Consider the following 22987-nt stretch of genomic DNA (forward strand, 5'->3'; position numbering starts at 1 on the left):
CTTTCTTTTCCTTTTTTAAGCAATCTTGTGATGAGTTATCATAAGAATGTATGAACTACAAAAGTTAACCTGTTACATTAACCTATTTGATCATCTGGTAAAGACACAATTCTGGAAAACAGGGGATCTTGTACAAGACTATTGAACAGAATGCCCAGAAAGGTTTAATAACAATATTGAGATGACAGAATTAGTCAAGCAGTGGAAACGGACCTTTGACCCAGGTCCCCTATATCCACCCCACCATATTCAAATCCTAGGCTTATTTCCTCTGTTTTTACTCCTTTGAAATAAAAAATTATCCCTATTCCAAGAGTTTTCTGACGAAACATGAAAATATGAACTTCATAAAATAGCAAATTGAAAAGTCAGATAATTAGAATAGAGATGACTTAATAAAAACCACAGAATATTACTTCAGAATTTTTTTTCCAATTCATGCACAAACTAAATGAAAACTCTAAAATGCTTTCAACTGCAAAATTTATCAGTCTGATGTAATTTACTGAATTTTTGAATTTCATAATTTCACACCTCTAAATAGACATACTTAATGCATACACATACTGAGGAAAAAAACATAAAAACACTATAAATAGAAATATTCTGTGCAACAGACACCAGATGGTAAGAAAGCTTTAGAAGCAGCCAAATTTAAATGAATGGCTATAGCTTAAAATGTTAGTTATATCTGAAAAGTGAAGGATCATGTACCTATTCTTTATCTTTAAAAATTCCTAAAGACGTGAATAAAGACATCCTAAAATACATATTTTTGTTTGCAAACAATAACATCAAAACTATTTTAACAAGGGCAGGATATAAGATATTTACCTCAAAAATTTCAACATAATTATTAATTAAGTCCTCGATTACATTCACTTCTTCACTAGTTTGTCCCTTAGTTTGAAACAAACAGGAGGAAAAAACCAAGGCCAAATTGTGGGCGCTCATGTGATTGATTTCTGAGCATTTCTGAACCCTGTTAGAAAAAAAGCAGTGCTTGTTACAACACATTTCTATGTGAACATTTCATAAAACTTACGGCTTCATGTTCATTTATCCTCTTTTATTTTTTAAACACAAACATATTGAAAGTTACTGATACTAAAGGTGGAGTGGTGATTTAAAGAAAAATACACAGTTCTTTCTTCCAAGTATCCTTCAGGTTTAAGAACATTAGAAAAGACTACTGTCAAAGATATTACTACAAGTTACAAAGCAGTTCTTGATCATCGCTTTAGAAGAAGGACCCCCCTCCCCAATATCCAGACAGTTCTACAGATGGGACAACCTATAGCTAAGGCACAAAGGTGCGCTTGCAGAAAGGTGTCAAGTGACTTGCAGGATGGAAGCATAAATAAAAGAGGGATGGGGGCAGTAGGTAAGCAGGAAATAAGGCAAGAATGGCAAATTGGGAGGCATAAAGTAAAGAGTTCCAAATTCAAGGTTCAGTGCAACTGTTGAATTTCCCAGCACATCCTTATCAGGTGAGAAAACGCCTGGTCGAAAGTGTTTGAATGGTTATTCAAAATAAGACACCTCTCAGAAAGCAATCACTTTTTACAATGAACAGACATGAAAAGAATCAATTCTCCCAATCAGTAGGCTATAACACCAGTTTTACAAAGAACTTTCAAGTATTCACAAATGTTTAAGTTCAAAGTAATTAAGGAAAAAACCACAGCCATCACCCCAATAAAAGGAAATTTACAATGATAAAAATGCAGAACTCTACCTGATGCCCATGGAAATATCAGTTAATTCTATCACTGACTGTAGACATAACAGCTGCTTAATTGACTGTCTAATTACATTTGTGAATTTCTAAAACACATGCTAAAAAGGGAAATCAACTCTATCTAAGGAATAAAGCAAGACTTGGTAGGTACACCTAACTAAAAAGGGCAAAGATTCTAGTAGGTACAAGAAAAATAAGGAAATATGACAGCAATATATATGATACTGTAAGAAACTCACAATGAAATACCAAACTGCATAGGGGAGACAGAGCCAGTCTGATCATCATGTACGATTTATAAGATGCAAAAGGCATTGCAAGTTAATAGAGGAGGATGTCATAATTGTGGGCATCCCTCTCAAAACCACTCTGTACTTTTTTTAATCACACTAGACTGTAAATATTTGGAAATTTTATCTGCAAGTCTGCCTCTGTTACTATTAGAATCTAAGCATCTCACAGTCAGAGACTTTGTGTTAATCATACTGTGGTGGTGGCGGTTTGGTCATAAGCTGCGTCCAACGCTTTGTGACCCCATGGACTGTAGCCTGCCAGACTCCTCTGTCATGGGTTTTCCTAGGTGAGGACACTGGAGTGGGTTGAGGAGTGGGTTGCCATTTCCTTCTCCCCGGGGATCTTCCCGACTTGGGGATCGAACATGCCTCTCCTGCTTGGCAGATGGATTCTTTACCACTGAGCCACTAGGAAAGCCCCTAATCACACTGCAGTGCGTAACATAAATATATACAGTGAAGGGAATTAAGTCAATATCAGTCATGGAGGAAGTGATCTGTTATCTAGGGCACAGACAGAAGTAAATGCTAGATCAATCTGACTTTATCCACACTGACCTCTCAAACTTTGATGACACTATCAAATATTCTCATCTCTCCCGAGCATTCTCCTCTAGCACTTATCACCTCTTTGGTTTCTGTAGCTGCCTGAATTACTGACATAAATATGTCCACTATGTATTTTCCTTTTCTTCCTGTATTTCCCTGCTCCCACACTAGTATCTGCAAGTGTCCCATATTCAGCCAGGTTACTCTCTTCCCACTCAGCTTTTCTCATTAGAAGTCCACAGAAATTGTGTCTGAAGTAGGTTTCTCTGTCTCTGTTCTAACCTCTTCCCAATCAATCCCAGGACATGGGTTATTATCCTAAAACAGATTGGATCAGTCACTCCTTATTACGTAAAGGAATGAAATCCAAATGTTTTTGCACAATGAACAGAGCCTTTCACAGCCTGATGCCAGCCAGCTACAAACCATCTCATCTTCTAGCACACATGTTTCCTGAAAATATCCCTCACTCATGTCTCGTACTTAATTTTCTGTCATGCCCAGTTCATTTATCCTTTTAGATCTGAAGCATCCCCTGGATCTCAACACACAATGATGTATCACTCGATCCTTCCTCTTTAATTTCATGTCGTATGCTAAAATTCTCTGTTTTAAAATCTGTGCTGACAGGGTTGTGTTTTCCTAAAATGTATAAAACGCCCTGCAGCATCCCTGCAAGTCCCCATCCCCACTGTGATGTCTCAGGGTTCCTTGGTGCTATTTGGAAACTGCAGTCTTAAGACTATTTTGTTATTCATGTACTATTAGCAATCATTTCTGTTTACATGGACCCTTAATGGGCATTGTATATAGTAGGAGCGAAAATAAATATTAGTTAAACAAAGGATAGGAAGTAGCTCATTATCTGAAATTCAAGTATGAATTACGAAGTTTAAGAATTATATGCAACTCAATGTTTAAAATATTAACTGATAATTGTAGCAGCAGATCACATATTGAAATTTGTGAAGAAAAAAAAAATCTGTCCCAGTGTCTCTTAGGCATAGAGAGAGGACCGTACGGTATATCGACTATATTTGTGTGACACAACAAGAAAATCAGATGCATAGTAATGGAGTTTACATGCATGAGAAGTAGTGATTGGAAAAGAAAGATAAAGACAAAAGACAAATTGTGGAGATTTAGGAATCTAAACTTCAACTAAGGTATTTTCAGTAGAATTCAGCTTCACAGAAATTTATTCAAGGGAACACTTCATCCATGCAGGAAGCTGCCAATAATATATTCCTTAAGCAATATTTACTCTGATTTAAGTTTTTGTAATAATTCTTGCTTGTAGCAAAATAAACAAACCTAAGTTTGTTGACTTAAAATGTTATTCCCAAACACCCTGATTTTTCAGATGTCATTTCTCAAGCTACCGTTTTATTCCTCCTAGCCTCCCAAATGCAGGGGACTACATGCCCTGACATAGAAAATGGTTTTGGCTTTTGAAATTTCCCTTATCTAATCAATAGTCTGACATCAAAATGTTTTAAAATTCTTGTTTTAAGTACTGGGTGTATCTGAGAAGGTGATATATGATTATTTCTAATCCTTTAAGAAATTCTCCAGGGCTATTTGTTTGAAATGTTTCTTAATTGCATAAAGAGACACTAAACTAACAGTTTATGGGAATTCCATTCTGAAACCATTCTTAAGATATGGTGGAAGATTTATATTCACAAATAAAAGAAGATTAACCACAGTACTTTAAATTAAAAAATATAATGACTTACTGAATGCCATATCTGAAATATCTAGAAAAGTTTATGAATCTACCCACCTGTAAAGGTGTTCAATTATAGCTGCCAAGGTTGCTTGGTTCACCCCAGGAAGAGTACGTATAAATGCTCCGTACTTTTTAATTCTCTCCTTGTCATCTTGGGTATCTAGAGGTTAAACACACACACGTGAAACTTTAGGTCTAACTAATCATCTACATACCAATTTGCCTTTTATCAGTATTTTAAAACAATATTCACAACTGTATTTCACTGACACAATCAAGTTTCAAAACAGAAAACACTCAAACTTCTCTTATCCTGGAAAAATATTTGGTATTTACATAAACATTCCACGGCTATATGTCATAGCTCTTCTATTTTGTAATTAAAAATAAAGTACTTTTAAAACCCAGGTCTGTATTTTATCTTCAATGCTACATTCTACTGAACTTCAACTAAAAGGACTATTTTCAAGTAGTAACAAATTAGCCTACAAATTGAAGAGATGAGCCAAAAGTATTTTAACTATAGCTATGGAAACATCTCACTATTTGTTATTAGAAAATGACATGTCTGACCCTTTTTCCTTGTTAGCATCACAAAAATCTTCCCTATACTCTGACCCATCCCAGAACTATGAACTGTACATTAACCCCACAGATCCATGCAAAGGGCCTTTGGCCAGCCCTGGAAATTTCAGTTCTTTGGAGAAGGTCAGGGGGGCAGTGGAATAAGTCATGTGTAGGCCCTGGTAACAGAGGTACAGACTGAGAGGAGGATAGATAGAGCCTCTGCTTTTGGCATGGTTACAACTTAGGCATGAAGAGGAGGACAAGAAGGGACTATTCTCCTCCACTCTCCGAACCCTAAGAAGCCTAACGCTTAAAAGCAACTGCACCGGAACCCCAAAGTTCGAGAGTCCGGAGGCTGTGGTGTGGTCTGGTCTAACCTATTCTTTCACAGGGGAAATAAGAGACCTTCCTTCAAATAAATAGCTTGTGCTGACTCTGTAACTCAAGGGGACTGCACTTACATATTCCCTCTCAATTCCCAGCTACCTTTGGAAACAAGGCTTTTTCATTTTCTGCTTAGCCCTACACCTTCTATTCACAGAAAGCCAGAGGCATATTAGTGATTCTTTCAAAGTACACAGTCACTTGTAAAGGGCATTCAGATCCCTGGGGAGGTAAGAAATTCTGTGACACATTTCTGAAGTACACTCCTATTTAAAACAGGAACTCATAGCTCCTTTGTACTGATTTCACCTGCACTCTAGATCTATAAGAGTAAACATGGTTATATTGACTCAACCATGCTGATGGATGACTGTCTAAAAGCAAGAGGGGAAGACACCCCAGTAACATTCAAAGACTATACTAGAAGTGAATTAAGAATTAGCTGTCATTCTTGGTATAATCCAAATGTTTCCCCTCATGTCTTCCAGTTTCTAACTGTAGAGGTAATTGTATTTATTCAATTAAATGTAATTAATACTACACTACTATGCTTCTAACAAGCACATGCTAGTATAGCCTATTTTCACAAATTTTATAAGAATAAAATAGATGATATTTTCAAAATGAAGTTTGAGTAACTGGAAAGGAAACTGAAGATAGATTTTAGGTCATATAGAAAATACAACTATTCAACAAGTCACAGCCTTCAGACAATTTAATAGCATTCTTAGAAGAAGTCATGTATATCATATAAACATGTACTATGCAACTGTAGGATTTTCTTCGCCTTGGGCGCACAGGACCCAAGAGAGCTCTCCAATGAGGTCATCCAGTAAGTTCTGGTTGACTTTTGTCAGATCCAACAAAGGGTACTTTCTGACAGGTCAGGGTGAGCTACAACAGATCTGAAAGCAAAGAACTTTCAACACTAGTAGTTGAAGCCTTCTCAAAGTAATTTCTCAAGGATTCACATCCAAATGGAAGGTGAACACACTCCTCTCTGACACATGCTGTTTCTCAACTACCTTCTCCTGTAGTTTAACAATGAAGACCTCTTTGCCATTAAATTTGACAACTTCAGCAAAAGCATATTTGTCATAGGTTTTTGATGACTGATTTTACAATAAAGGCAAATTGTAAGTCTTTATAAAATAGAGGTACTATAAATAATTTCATGGTTATGAAATACAATAAAATCTTAAAACAAAAATGAGGGTGACAGGGCAATTGTGCTTAAAAAGATGTATTACCTAATTCTATATTCCAGAAAATTATACAATCAACTCTTATTGTGATTAGAATTAAAACTATTGATTTGAAAAACATAGGCAACAAGGAAAAGACTTCTGAATTAAGTAGTTACATTGTGAAGAGTTTTATTTTAATAACAATACTACTCTCTTCTTGCTGAGACAAAAAGGGTCAATCTTGGGATTATTTTTCAACTACAGATGTTCTGTGGCATTTCAAAATTAATCCCTTCAAATTTCATATTTATGTTTTAAATTAAACAAATACTTTCAACAGAAGAAACTATTTCTCAACAGAAAAACATCATATAGTCAATAATGTGAAAAATGAAAATAGCTCTATTAGAAATCTGGGATTAAAGGCAAAATTTATATTTTAAAATATGTATTATCATGTTTCTAAAAAAGGAGTTACTTTGAATTAATGGAGGTAAATATAGGTTTTACTGAAATCAATTTGACCAATTATCTGATTTAATAGGGCTTCCCAGGTGGTGCTAGTGGTAAAGAACCCACCTGCCAATGCAGGAGACATAATAGATATGGGTTTGATCCCTGGGTTGGGAAGATCTCCTGGAGGAGGGCTCGGCAACCCACTCCAGTATTCTTGCCTGGAGAATCCCCATGGACAGAGGAGCCTGATGGGCTACAGTCCATACAGTCACAAAAAGTCTGACACAACTGAAGTGATTTAACACACATGCAGCTGATTTAATAAACTGTTTTTCTAAGATTATTTCTTAAATAAGTTCTCTTAGAGTGTAGCAAAGATATTTTACTTCATTAGACAGAATCTGAAAAAAAATGAAGAGTAAAAAGGTCTTTTGTCATGTAACTCTAAAGAGACAGAATGAATGAAAAAAGAAAGCCAAAAAGCTATATGTTAAAACCATGTAAAACCAATGTTGTAATAAACCTTTCATTTTAATCTTAATGAGAAATTAATAGCCTACACGGACTTGACTATTAACACTTCCAAAGTTAAGGCAAAGTAAGCACTAAGAAGTCTACCAAAAACTAAATATTATCATAAAAGACTTTAGCAACTACCACCGTAAGTTTCTTTTGAGGCATACATAACAGCTATTTTACAATTCCTGTTCTAAGCCATTATGTACACTGTTCCTTTCAATTAAATGTTCAGATTATCAGAGATGATTTTAAAAATCTATTATCAAATGAGAAGGCAAGCCTTTATTTTGTAATTTATGTATTACCTAAGGCAGAGATCCAATACGGGTAGAGCTCCTTAGTGAGAAGTGCATCATCAATGTCAGAGAGAAAACTCTTCAATACGCCTGTCACATCTTCAAGTTGATGTTTTCCAGCCCTCAATTTAAAGCTTCTTGCATCCTTTTTGAAACTCTCCAGGAGTTCACTTACATGTAATGGATCACCATTCTTTTGATAGATATTTTTGTATCCTAAACCTTTGTTTAAAAAAAAAAAGAAAGAAAGAAAAAGATTATATGAAAAAAGTCTCAGGTCAAAATCCATTTTACTATCTCAAAAAAAGAACTAATTTCTGTGTTCGGATGATGCACAAGACAAAGTCATCATCTAAGAGTTTATATAAACATGCATGAAAGTAAAAATCTCCCCACCTTGCAAATTTTATAATGTAAAATGCAAACCTGATGAACAAACTATTCCATCCTCAATTTTGAGTAGGCCCTAGGCCAGTCCTTCCTCCAGTTCTTCATAGCATCTTTCTCAAATGTTCTTTTACTGCAGGTGCCCTTTGCTCAGTCTCTCAGAGTACAGATTTGCCTTCAGTTTCACCGACAAAAGTAAGACTCTGGCATAAATTTCCTTAAGTCTCTACATTCATATGTGCATATTTAATTCTGTCTGTTCCATACCTTCTTCTAGATGGAAGAGTTGGGTCATAACTTTTCAGAATTACATACTGATCAAGTTTCCCACATAAAATAAGAATAGCAGCAGTTAACTGGAGGAAGAGGAGTGGTGGTGGGGATGATGATGATACGCAAATATTTTTTAATCCTTTTTTGCCCCCTCCCTTCAGGCCTCTTGTTTTTCTTTCTTCCAAAACTAATCTGAGTCTTCTATACTTATTCTTTCTACCATCCTGCATCCCTGTTGATCCTTTAACCACTTACTCTTGCTTCCGGCCTAATTCCCACTCTGTTGGGACCATCTTCCTCAAGAATATGCTTTCTAGATGCTTTTCAATTTTTATATAATAGGATCCCCTTGCAGTGTCTAACACTCCAGTGAATCCTGGTTAAAATTCTGTTAATCTCAAGGCTTTCATGATGTTATGATCTCATCTCTTTTGACCCCTTTCTCTATGACTCCTCTTCTAGTCTTCTATTTATTCTGCTATCCAGTCTTTACTGATGATTCCAGGAAACTGTCCTCAACTCTCTTCTCTGATCCCCTACAAAATTTTCTAGATGAACCCATCCATTTTCATCACTTCAACTAAGACATGTATATTTCTACTCAGCTTTTAATTTTGAAAATTTCAAATGCACATGTGTGTTATATATCTAAATCTATATATAAATACAGGGCTTCCCAAATACAAGCCACACAGACTATACTTATACATATGAACAAATTACTTTTTCTACTCCATTCAGTACTTCACCTCCCAATCCCAACATGCCTTTTATCTTGTTCTATACCTCAATATGTGGCACTGCCTTCTCCCCAGTCATTTATAAGCCAGAACTTCTCTTTCTCACATATCACATCAAAAGAATCAATTAAAATTTCAAAAAAACTGTCACATATATTTTTCATCATGACTTCTCTCACAAAACTGTCCCCTTGCTCCATCACCTGCACTAGTATAATTTCAGGCACCCACTTCCTCCGTATGTTATTGCACCCCTGTCCCTGTTTCCACCGAGCCCTCCCGTCAGTCTTGAAAATGATAATAGAATGATCTGAGATACAAGTCTGCTGGTGTTACCAAAATGCTTAAAAATATGGATATAGCCCCCTACCACTGACTAGAGGGCAAGTTTTTGGGAAGATTGAAGGCATGAGGAGAAGGAGACAACAGAGGATGAGATGGTTGGATGGCACCTCCATGTCCATTGAGCAAGCTCCGGGAGATGGTGAAGGACAGGGAAGCCTGGCGCGCTGCAGTCCATGGGGTCACAAAGAGCTGGACATGACTGGGCAACTGAACAACAACAGAGGCCGAGTTTAAGGCTTTTATTATGATACATAAGACCCTGGGCTTCCCAGGTGGTGTTAGTGGTAAAGAACCCACCTGCCAATGCAGAAGACATAAGAGATGTGAGTTCGATCTCTGGATTGGGATGATCCCCTGGAGGAGGGCATAGCAACCCAGTCCACTATCCTTGCCTGGAGAATCCCATGGACTGAGGAGCCTGGTGGGCTGTTGTCCATAGGGTCGCAAAGAGTTGGAAACAACTGAAATGACTTAGCATGCACGCATACATATAAGACCCTATATGAACGTCCTAACTAGTCCTCCAGCTTCTTTTATTTTCCGCTCTTCTCACACTAAGTTCTGACCACAGTTAGCTACCCAAAGTTCCCCGACTAGACAACTTCCTTCATGACTCCACACCTGGCATACACAGTTTCCTCTGCCTGGAATCCCTCCTCCTTCCTTCTCCCAACGAGCTCCCATTGGCTCTTAAAACACATGGCAGGTTCCATGCGTGACCCATGAGACCCTCCGTGACCACTGCTACACTGAGTGAATTTCACCTCTAAGCCGTGGACACCTGGACCAACCCCTGAACCTCTCTGCCACGGAATTTTATACAATTGAGATGTAAATGCCCACTTACTTTGATCCACAATCTATAAGCTCCTAGAAGGCAAAGATCATGTATTTTCTGTATACAGTAGTTACACAGTACCTCAAAGAACTCAGTGGATACTCAGTAAATGACCACAATAGAAGAATAAGCAAGTTCTACCAAAAAATTGATTAAGTTTCTGAGATATCATGTTCCTAGTTGAGTGAATTTTTAACAACTGGTACAAGGTAACTGAATGTGAATCTGAACACAATTTTGTTTACAAAAATTAAATATATCCCCCCAAGAACTAACTGCTGTTAACTCATTAAAAAAATTAAAACTCTAAGAATTACACTGTGAATTTTGTCAGGTTCAGATTTTGACACCATGAGCACAAAAATTCGGCTTTTAGATTTTATACCAAAGATTAGGAAATTCAAAATAATTATGATCATATAGGCCCTGAGTCCATCACTTGCATCCTAGAATCACTGGGCATTTTCTAAGTTCATATCAAATCTTCCCTTCTACCCATACTGGTAATATTGAGGTTTTCACATGTTTTGCTCATTAAAAAAACAAAAAGCTGGAAAAAACATTAAGAGTCTTTTATTGGCTTTATTACTTTAATATGGAAGCTAATGTACCTTATGCTAGAGCTACAAGGTAATTATAATATATGAAATTTAGTTGAAAACAATCTAATGCTTAATGATTTTAAATGCAAATAAACACCACAAAGAAACTTCTGATTTCCCTAGAGAAACATTAAATTGGATACACTGGGAGCTAGTCAAGCTATTTTAATCATTTGTCAGCTTAAGAAAGACCTTATACCATTATGAAACTAACAAGATGTGAAAATTCCCAATGAGGTTATGATCTTGCTAAAACATAAGATGTGTGCTATTTATTTATACCTGCACAACGCAAGTGCACCAATACTGAATTACTAATAAATGAAGATGATAACTTTCCTCCCGCATTTTCAAACAAACAGATGATGACAGTTGATAAGAAAAATATAACCAGACTATCAAGGAACTTCACAGAATAATCCCACATAATGTGATTATATACATATTTGTAATGCATATAATTCAAACACAAATTAATATTCAAACCTGAATATTAATCATAATTTTACTTGGATAATGAAATGAGTGAAATACTTAAAATGGCACTCTCCCTAGGAGAAAACAGATTAATATACACATATTCTAGACTTAATTTTCCCTTATTTTTTTTCATAGAATTTGTTATTTCTGGCATTGTGTTCATATCAGTTCACTGTTAGTTCTCATACTGGAAGCCAAAATTTATGGTTCTTTCACTCTTTGCTACCACTGCTCAATTTCCAGTGCTAAGCTCAGCGGCTGGCATGCAGTAGACAATAAATAAGTGGGGGAAAAAAAAAAAAAACTCATAAAACAGTGTTTTTCTACAGCTCTCTCACTGATTACACTTTCTTTTCAAATTAAAAATACCCAAAGATATATTTAAGACTAGGAGAACAATGAAAAGCTAACACAGGTTCCAAAATATAAGATAAACCATTTTACTTTTTTTCTGCATGTACAATCTAAATCAATGCCTTTTATAGACAGATTGAGAGAACATATTTTTATATTAAAAATACAGTTAAGCAATTTATCTTTCAGCGTATTAAGGGAACATGTAATAGAAGAAATTTTAAGAATGAGTAGTAATTTGAAAGTAAGTAAAAATAATAAAGATACACCTCATTTACTTTTTAGGCATGTGTAAAATACTACCACAGCATGTAAAATTAAAATGAAGCCTGATTCAAGTTGGTTTTAACCTGCAAACTATTCATAAAAATGTTACAATTAAGTCAAACCAGCAGAATTAATGACCACGTTTCTTAATATAAACATGTGACCAAAAACATGTTAAAGGGAATAAATACACAGACACTTTGCATGCAGGCCTACATAAAAGTAAAGTCTTTTACACACTGTCCCATCATTTACCATTTTTAAAACACAGTCACCACTACATTCCCCAAGACTTTACTGTAAAGTTAGAACCTCTGAAAAGTACAACCTTTAATCATTTTTTAAATATACATTTTACAATATAGATTCTTCTAATATGTCATTTAAAAATTTTATGCATTTAAAGGAAGAAGGAATTTGTAAGGCATGTGATATCATTTAAATGAACTTTACTGTGAGAAGGAATGGCATTCAGGCTGAAGAGGGACTACACTTTTAATTTTCACTGATGTTCTTAAAATACAAAGGGCTCTCCTTCAGTCCAATGGAGGTATTATTTCAAAACTGTAAGAATGCTGCTATGAGTTCTTGGGGTTGAATAAAAACTCCGATACTTACCATACTGTGTAACAAATGCTATACAGCTGTTCACGATAATGGGAACGTCATTTTTGCTGAGCTGCTGGTCTTGTAATGCATTCCCATCTGTACCTGCTGCTTTTTCAATTGCAGTATGCCAGACTGTGAAATCCAACTTGGTATGCCCATGGATGTATAATGTTCTGTAAAGTTAGAAAAGTATTTCAAATGATAATTTTGCTTTTTTTAAAGCCTTACTTCTACAGAGAATATCCTTAAATCCATATAAATGTGATCTGATCTCATCCATCAGAAGAAAATCCCTCTGTCTACCATCAGCTTCCACTCACTTGATCCCTCTTTTGCTTTGGAGTCACACTCTCCATAGAACCCAAAAAATTCCCTGAACTTGTGGTCTTAATGTCCTCGCCTCTTTCTCATTCCCTCTTTCATTCTGTTTCTGAATAACTGAACTGAAACCCTTCTGGCCAGCATCACTTGTAACTTCTCATGGATATTTGGGGGTTTATTTTTTAAGATTTTAGAACTGATGACTTTAGGACTGTTCTACCTTTTAAAGGTTAGAGAGAGAGAGAGAGAGAGAGAGAGAGAGAGAGAGGGAAAACAACCACCCAAGTCAGCTTTGGTAGACAGTTCTTCCTGACTTTTCCTCCTATCTTTCTGGTCCCTCAGTTCTTTCCCAAACTCACTTTCTCTTTCTAAAAATGAACTTGTAACTTCCGTGCACTCACATGAACTCCAAAGACTCTCCAAGAGACATGTCATTCAGGCCAGTGATTTCATCTCCCATATATATAAGCTAGTAAGTCTCACATCCCTATCTCTGGTTGACAACTGTCTCACAAATCAGATCTCCACATGATTGAAAAGCAAGAGCATAAAGAAGTTAACAGAATGGAAATCAATTCCTGAACTCAAGTTCTAGCTTGCACTCACTTCCTTTATGACCTTGGACAAGTTATCAATCTTCTTTGATTGTCAGTTTCATCAAAGGCAAAAATAAGGATAATGATAGCACCCACTTCAGCACTCAATAAATGTGGTATTAGTAACGAATAAACCATAATACTAATTAATGTAAATTCCACAAGCATCTCAAATCTTTATCCCTTCTCATACCAAACTGGTACTACATTCTCCACTTATCCCACCAGGAATTTAGGATTCATTACTGTGGACTGATCCCCCCGATCCCCACCCCACCCCTGACATATGAACTCAGTCACAGAATTCTGTCACGTCCAGTTCCCTGACATACTTGCTTTGCCTCTTCTTTATTTGAACACTGCCCTCCTTTGGAGCTTTCTATTGCTCCTTAAAGTCACTTAAGTCCCTCCAAACAAAATTCCTTTCCCAGTTCTCCACCTTCTCCTCAAGACTGCCAGAATGATCTTTTTAAAATACAAAGCTAATGACATCACTTCCTGATAACTGTCCTTCCATGGCAGTTCTGGAGGTTTCAAGATTAAAAGGTCTTCAAGATCTGTCCTGTATTTTCCATTCCAACTGTGCGATTCCCAGGAGGTAGGGAGATAGGAAGGGAAGAAGAAAGAAACTAAGGTGTTCTTCTCTTTGCAATAGGTATTTCCTGCTCTCCGACTGCTTAGTCCAGCTCCTCCCCCATTGGTATATTCTAGGTAACCCTTTGTGACCCTCCATTCCTATCTGCCTCCATCCAATGTTTCTGGGGTAACAGGCATTCTTCTTTAATCCTAAACACCCACTCCACCCTCCATCACATCAACTGTTGTGTCTGTGTGAATTTTTTAGCCACCTCACCACAAACTTCATACAAGCAAACAAAGTAAGCATTTCAGTATCAATAGCCTTTAGCATAATGCCAGATATTTACTGGATGCATTGTTTTAAACTTCTATCACTAGATAAAAACTTTGATTTGAAACACAAATTAATCATTGATGCATTTAAGTATAATTATACTGAAGTAAGAGGAAACAGCAACCCACTTCAGTATTCTTGCCTAGATAATCCCACGGACAGAGCTGCCTGACGGGCTGCTCTCCACAGGGTTGCACAGGGCCGGACTCGACTGAAACGACTTAGCATGCATGCACACCAGCGTACAACTATTTAATTTTGATTTCAGACTACGAAATGGCTACTTTGGATTCAATCTGAAGAGAAAGGAATGAACTGCATGGACAGTCGGTTGTTATGGTTTCTCTTTTGAGGGGACTGAGAGGTAATCTTTTAGATTCCTGGTAATTCATTGGCCCTAATTTAAGGAGAAAACAACAGTCCTTCTTCCTTTCCTTTGGTTTCTTTTCTTGAAATGCTCCTCCACGAAGATAAAGCTACTAGCACCCCACTCCACTCACCTCTAACACCTTCTGAACCTGCCATAACTACACCTTCACTGACAATGATGCCCATAATCTTCATCTCTTGCTTCCTGACATCTTTATTTATTGCTTTTATTTTCCACACCCATCACAGAAGCTCAGATCTCAAGGTTTTGTCATTTCCTTTTTGAAGAATTCTGACACCTGCTTTAATACTGACATGCTTTTGCCTTTTCACTGATCTCATGTCATGTTTAACTCAAAAGCATTCTACTGCTGGGTTTATTTGTTTAAGCGAAACTATCTAACTTGGGTAATTTCCCTGAGAAATCAAGCTCCTACATTATGAAGACAATAAAAATTACAGCTTGTTAAATTCAGGAGTTTAAAAATATATATTTTTTAACTTTTCTTGAGTCTCAATTGCTTTTTTCATCGATAATTAAGCTCTGAATAGGCGACAAAATCTTTGAAAAGGTGTGTGTATAAACAAACAATGACCAATATTTGAGCAAGCAGTTAAAGAAACCCCAAAGGGAACGGCCTGCCTACAATAGCAGTATAATTCTTCCATTAACTGTAAATGTTTCAAACTTCAAATTTTCTTTCTAGTCAGAAGAAATGTTGTGATGACAAGTTTAACTGTCTGCTTGTGAACTAGTGAAGGGTAGAATCAGTAATGACAAGTTAACTCCCAAGTCAACTTGTCAAAGGCTGAATCCTAAAATACATCATCTTGTGCAGTAGATGTCTGACATTTAACAGCATCAGTTCAACAACTTTCCTCTCTGATGTCACCTAAACTCTGCACATTGAATAAAGCATCAAAAGATATTTTCAACACAAATACTGGCCAACTTTATTATTTCAAATGTTACTGAACAATGGTTTATCATTCCTATTTCAAGGAATTCACATCTTTAAAATCTGAAAAGTTATTCTGAAGAACTCTAATTATAGAGAAACACATTTTACTAATTGGTCATTCCTTAAGCCTAATTTTTAAAGCCATATTAAAAAAAATCTGTATATCCTATAAGATAGTTCAATAAGACATAGAAACCAAGTCCCAAAAATAATAAAACAATTTTCTCAAAGTTGTAATATAATAACCACAAAATATAGACTATCATATTTGAGCCTAGTCTACTGACAAGACCCAGGACAAATGACAGGATCTATAAATTTAGCTGTATAAAAAATGAAATCATCTTTATAAAGAACATTTTAAACACAACTAAAAAGCAAACAACCCATTCCAAAAACATAACTAAAAAAGATAATATCTTAGGCATTTATAAAAAACAAAAACACTGAGTCTTGTAGTATACGTTAGCATTTGTTGGCCAAAAAATACTTTATTTTGCTTTCATTTCTGTAAGATATTTTTGCTGGATAGAGTACTTTAAGCTAATAGTTTCTGGTTTGGCTACTTTTTTCCCCTAACACATTAAAAGATTTCACTATATTATCTCCTGGTTTGCACTGTTTCTGCCAATACATTCTCATCTTTGTCCCCTATTTTTAATGTTCCCCCCCGCCCCCGGTACTTTTATTTTTCCTCACATTGGTTTCCAAGAATTTGAGTATGATATGTCTTGATGTGGTTTGTCTTTATCATGCATGTTATGTTGATCTTAATATATGTGTATTTATAGTTTTTATGAAATTCAGAAATCTTTGGCCATATTTCTTCAAATATTTTATATATATTACTCCATCTTTCTCTTCTCTCATTTTACAATTCTAACTATGTTTACATAAGAATGCTTAATATTGTCCCATAGGTTATTGAGGCTCTGCTAATTTTATTTAGTCTTTTCTCTCTGAGCTAAAGTTTTGATAATTTCTATTGTCATGACTTCAAGTTTATTGAGTTTGTTTCTTTTAACATGGTCTACTCTTGCATTTAGCTGATCTAGTGAGATTTTCTTTTCATAAAGTGTATTTTTCAGCTTTAGAAGTCCCATTTGGTTCCTTCTTTAGATCCATTTTTCTATGTTTATGTTTTCCTTTACATCTTTTAATATATTTAGTAATAATTCAAAATTAGTGTGTATATTCTTTGCTAATTCCACTATCCTTCTCATTTCTAGGTCTGTTCTCATCATCTAATTTGCAGCTTTCTCATATCACCAGTAATTTTAACTCTGTGCTAGATATTGTGAGTGTTAAGTTCAGTGTCAGGGTTGTGCTGTCTTCCTATAAAGGGTACTGATGTTTGTTTTGGCCTCTTTTGCCTATTTGACCCTGGGTAACTAAACTACTTGTGGAGAGGTCTGTTTTTAAGCTTAGCAAGGCATAAATGGAGCAGCCTTTACCTGAGGGCTGGTTTAGCCTTAATATTCTGGGATTACCTCCTGCAGTCTTTACGAATGCTCTATGTGTTTAATGAAGTCTGTCTAACCTGGCTAGATAAAATTTAAACACACTCAAATAGTGTCTAAACTCTGGGAATTGTTCAACTCATAGCACACCCTGGGAGTACTTTTGCCTGGAGTTTTGACCTGCAAATATTCAGGTTCATACTGAGCTGAAGATGGAAGGGAACTCCTATGAAGATTTCTGAAGCCCGTGCTCTGTACATTTTCCCCTCTGCTCTGAACTCTATTTTGCAAAGTTTAGCTACTGCAGATTCTCCAAACTTCTAGCTCCACTCCAACATAGCAAAATCACCATATTCTTCTTGGATCCCCCCATTCCCTGGGCCAAGTACTGACAGGAAGCCAAGGTGATCTTAGGCCTTAAGTCACTTGTTTCCCTTCTCTCCATGGTCACAATACTGGGAAGCCTATTGTTCCAAAGTCTGAAAATAGTTCGTTTGGTCCAGGTTTGTAGTAGTTTAAAATAGGAGGGCATATTCCACGCCAGATCTTCATGGGCAGAAATGGGAGTCCGGCACATAAGTCATTGCGTCCATAAATCACCCTCATTTTCGTTTATAGAAAAACAGTATTTCTTTCCTCAGCAGATAAGAAACTGCTGCATAGAGATGAAATTTCAGCCAGAAACAGGCAAACAATTATTAAATCTGTAGATGCAGAGACTGTATCACAAGAATAATGGAGAAAGAAATATTAGCTTAAATAATTTGTTTCTTCTGAAGCCAACAGTTCAGTAAAGTGTCAAGGCATGCTATTCCCTGAGAAAGCAAGCCTCCAGGTTTTCAATTTCATCTCTACACACCATTAGGCAATTACCTATAGGAATGTGAGAAATAGCCCTGTTTCAAGTCTGCCAAAAAAAAAAAAAAAAAAAAAGGCTTCTGTACCCTCGTAAAGAACCTGCAATCCTTTCCAAAACAAGACAAGTTATTACTTACATTTAATTGATAATACTAATATGATATCAATCTATCTCTCCAGGTCCACTGTCCCATGCTTCCTTCTCAAGAATTGAAGGTTAAGGCCAACTTGAAGTGAAGTTTTACCCCAACCCATCCTATTTCGCTAAAACTATTGTTTCCACCTCTTGGAATATCTTTGTGTCTCAATCCCTCATTTTTTTCCTACTCTAATCCTACTTAGGATTCCAGAGCCAGTTAAATAGACTTAAAAAATAAAAATGATTATCTTGATCCCATTATCTAGAAGAGATCTTTTCATTCTGTATTTTTTCACTCCATATTGCATTTATATGCTCACAGGTTTACATCTAGTATACAGGAAGTGTCCTGAACTGGGGAATGAAATACATTTTTGAAGGAAATAATAAATACTTCAAAATCCATCTTTTGTTAAATAGTCACACATTCCCTTTATCATAATTCTATATAAAAAAAATCATCTTATACTGTAAGTTTGAATAGTTCCTTTCTTTTGCAAAACCAGTGGCGGTGGTGAGAGAAGGGTCTATCTCATTTGCCTTGGAAACATTCAGATTAAACCATCTCTACAGATTAAATGATCAGAAAGTTACAAAAGCAGTCAAGCTGATATTGTGGGCAATCGGCTACTGTTTAATTTGCAATTACATGCACAATTTAGAAACCACTTTAAGATAATTCACCCTAGACAGTACTGCTAGCCTATCAGCTGCTATAAAACACAATTCAAGTACGGAAAAAAAAAAAAAAAATCACATGTAATAAATTGATATGAAATAAGGATCTTCAACTTAAGAGTGTTAATCTACCAAATTAAGTAGTCTGTCCCATAATTGCGAAACATATTGATAAAATGTTTATTCCCCAGTGTCAGCTTCTTTATGTCTGAAATTTGCAGTTAAAACTGAATGCAGTCAGGCTTGGGAGCCATCAAGTGCATCATACTTTACTACAGGCCAATAAATCAACCTTAAAAAAATTAAAATAAAAATCAAACAACAAAATTAAAAAAAAAAAAAACATACTAGGCTGTTCTGTTTCTGATAACACAGCTGAGTTATTCATACTGTGCTTATTACAACTAACAGCCTTTCAGTAAAAGCTTAATAATAGGTATCTTTGACAAACGAGCATGAAGCTACAGAATGTGAGATAGTGAACACAGTAACTTATTTATCAGAAAGAGATACACAGAGAATGTGGGCCAAGTGCAGAAATAGTTTTCAAATTTTATGAAAAGGATGTTGTAATCCATTGAACACTTCAGTCACAGTGGATATATAACCTACTGTCCAAACAAGTGCCTTCTGACCTCACTGGGGTACAGGACATTCATTGACTAACAATGGATATTCAAAAACATGATTCCTTTACTTTTTTCCACACACAGAAACCCTAAGACCTGAAAGAAAAGCACAAAATCTAAGTTCCAATAACAGCATCAAACATCACGGTAGAAAGCCTTAAGTGTAATCAAGAAAGCTTTATTTTCCAAAATAATAATTTTTAAAGTATACAAAGAATACACATGAAAGCGACACCATCTGGAGCACATTCTGCTTAGAGCTTTTCACAGCAAAAATGCTCTGTGTGTGGAAAATATTATTGCAATATTTTTGTCTAAAGACACTCATGCTAGGTATATAAGGGAAATTACGATGAAGATTAAAATATACATCTAAATAGTGACTATATTCAGTGGATGGTTATCAATTCATGAACTTTTCTAGGTCATGGGGTTCATTCTCTTGCCTTTAAGAAGTATTAATATATTTTAACAGCTTAACCAAAGGTAGACAAGGAAGGAGCAAATATGTGAAATTAATTCATTAAGCTTATTTATGATTTGCTGTTCTGGTTCAAGTTGTTAAAGGTTAAAACTTATAGCTAGTTGGTTTCTCTTTCAATTATTCTTACTATCTCTATATGCCACCAATGTGAAAAACTAGAAGATGTTTTATTTCTTAAAGCTACAGTTTTGTCTTTCATTGACAAGTCTAACACAGCCTACTGTACTTTACAGTCATTATTTCCCAAGGGACTAACAGACTGAAAGAGAGATGAAAAACAGGACAATGCAATGAAATTCTCTTATTTTGAAATGGTATTAAAACAGCTCTTAAACAATCCCATCTAAAATTAACTGGCCCTGGTTTGAGTACTGGGAGAAAAGATCTATTCCGTCTTTTGGTATGTGATAAAACCACTCAAAGTCATCCAGGCCAAGAGCTCAGAAGTCATCCTTATTTCCTATTTCATGCAGCAATTGAAAACCAGCAGACTGATCGAAAACCAACAGATTGGATTCTCCCTCAATAGCCTACCACCAGATCTAGAAAGACCCCAATATCCAAAACCACCCATCAGTTCCTCTTTCCTTGCTGTTAGAACTGAGAGACCTACCCTGTTGCCCTCTCTCTTATACCTTCATGGTCCATCCCCCCACCACCTTTTCTTAAATATGTATCTCTGCCCCATCAAAATGTTTTGAATGTCATAAATTCAAGTCATCTAAAACAAAACTGCACATATATTCACTTCCTGGGACAAATTCCTTTCACCTCATTAATCCTATTAACTTCCAGACATCCTTGATGAACTGTTCTCCCCAGCTGGTTTATTGAATCTTATCCAGATCTCAACTTTAACCCAGTTTCTGCTTTATCGCTTCTGTTCTTCTTAAAAGTCACCAGACTGGACTCCCCATCACTGATCCAACGGAGTATCTATATCATCAGACAGCACCTGGTATTTCTGACTATTCCTTCCTTCTTGCAGCGCTCTTCTGGGCTTAGCGACACATCCTCTTGGTTTCCTGCTTCTCTCTCTGAAGAAACTACCTTTATACCCTGGGGTAGCTAATCCCCCAAAAACTGCCCCCACCTCCAACATGCTGTGTATTCAAGTCCCAACACACTACCTCTTCCCTTCTTACTCTATAGACCCTCCCTAAGTGATTTCACCTTCTTCATTCTATATGTGGGTAACTCCAATATTGATATCCCCACTAACCAATCATGAGTATCAGATCCATAAACATAACTCCCTCTAAGCAATTTCTCAAGTGTTTATAAGCACCTCATGTTCAAAATGTCAAAAATCACACTCATCATTTCCCAAGCTCTCTTCCAAACCTGCTCTTTTTCCATTTGTTTCTATGTATTTACATATGTGTATACATATCCACATATATGTACACACATGTGTGTACATCTGTGAATAAACACATAGGTATATAAATATGAGACACTGTTCTTCACCATACAAGGTGCCCTGGACACCTGCATGGCTTTTTGTTCCATAAAGGCTTATAACCCAGTGCACTCACCATCTTCCAGGTTGATTCTTTATTCCCACTTCTGACCTCTCTTCTTTCTGCTTCATCTTTAATTAGGTAACCACTGGATGGATATATTTTTTCTAGTAAAATAACTTTTCAAGTTTTCTAATAAACTTTTTTACTTTCTAATAAGATGCTGAAATTTAAATTCTAGTGACATATTATTTATCCAGGATATATATTATTATATATCCTAATATATTAGTAGACTTAATTTATGAGAGCGATATTGGTAAATTAATACTACCACTTATTTTAAAAAGAAATGGTTATGTTGTTAAACTAACAACTGTCCTTATCTTGATTTCAAATTGGATTATTCCCCGCAGCATCATATATACACTGGAAGGCTGTACATAAGTGTTTAAAATAGTGCCTGGTACAGAGTAATTTTTATACATTGTCATCATTTTATTATTGCCATTATCTGAATATTATTGATTTGGAGAAAACAGGGAAAGCAAGTAAAACCAATATATAAGCATATGATAAACATAGTTGTTTGCCAATGGTTCCTTTTGTATGGCAACTATTCAAAGAGATTCAAGAAAAATAACTTGGTTTTATATTTATCCTGTATTTCTCCTACTCTCATCTTGACACATTCTCTATTACTGCCTTTCATAAAAATTCTTTCAACATAATTAGTTGATAACACATGTAGATAAAAACAGTCTTCCCTGGTGGCTCAGCAGTAAAGAATCGCCTGCCAATGCAGGAGACACAGGTTTGATCCCTGGCTTGGGAAGATACCCTGGAGAAGGAAACAGCAACCCACTCCAGTATTCTTGCTGGGCAACCCTAGGGGCAGAGAAGCCTGGCAGGCTACAGTTTGTGGGGTTGCAAGTTGGACACAACTGAGCACACATGCACATAGATAAAAACTTTATTCTCAAAAACTAAATGAAGCAGCTTTGACCATTATTTTGGAATCCTGCTAGTTTTAAACTATTCCATAAACTTGGAGTACTTCTGAGTTCCCCTTCTGATTCCTGTTGCCCAGGGTAAAGTTCAAGATGTCATAAAGTAATGAAACATTTAGTCTTCTGGCTTCCTTATCTTGTATTCATAAGGGAGTACACTGCATGCAGTTAGCACTAAATAAAAATTCAGACTGAATAACACTAATCCACATTTGGCACATTTTCATTAAAATCTATGTACCACTGGTCAAATCCTTTATAGACTAAAACTGGTAGAAAAACACCTTGGGTACAATAATATGATTTTTGCAAATTACACATATATAGGTAATACATAAAATAAATTTCACTGGCAAGTTTCTGTTTGCTAATTTATTTAAGAACATAAGCTCTGTGCGGTCAAGCAACAAATCTGTATTTTTGACCATTTTTTTCTTGCCATGTAGGTAACAGGCAGCAGGCATTCCATAAGTATTAATAGATGAA

At 35.9% G+C, this 22987-nt stretch overlaps 1 protein-coding gene across 5 annotated transcripts in view; it reads right to left on the reverse strand.

Moving 5' to 3' along the window:
- ARAP2 (ArfGAP with RhoGAP domain, ankyrin repeat and PH domain 2) overlaps nt 1-22987 on the reverse strand; it is a 200308-nt gene that overhangs the window by 59126 nt on the left and 118195 nt on the right. For all 5 annotated transcript variants that reach the window (XM_061164524.1, XM_061164525.1, XM_061164526.1 and 2 more), the window contains 4 exons: nt 12629-12792; nt 7734-7946; nt 4370-4475; nt 835-982 (listed from right to left, as the gene is read on the reverse strand). In XM_061164524.1, the coding sequence (XP_061020507.1) occupies nt 835-982; nt 4370-4475; nt 7734-7946; nt 12629-12792 (631 nt within the window). The remainder of the gene's footprint in view (nt 1-834; nt 983-4369; nt 4476-7733; nt 7947-12628; nt 12793-22987) is intronic.

Source organism: Dama dama, chromosome 17 (genome assembly GCF_033118175.1).
Source record: "Dama dama isolate Ldn47 chromosome 17, ASM3311817v1, whole genome shotgun sequence".
Lineage (NCBI taxonomy): Eukaryota > Metazoa > Chordata > Mammalia > Artiodactyla > Cervidae > Dama > Dama dama.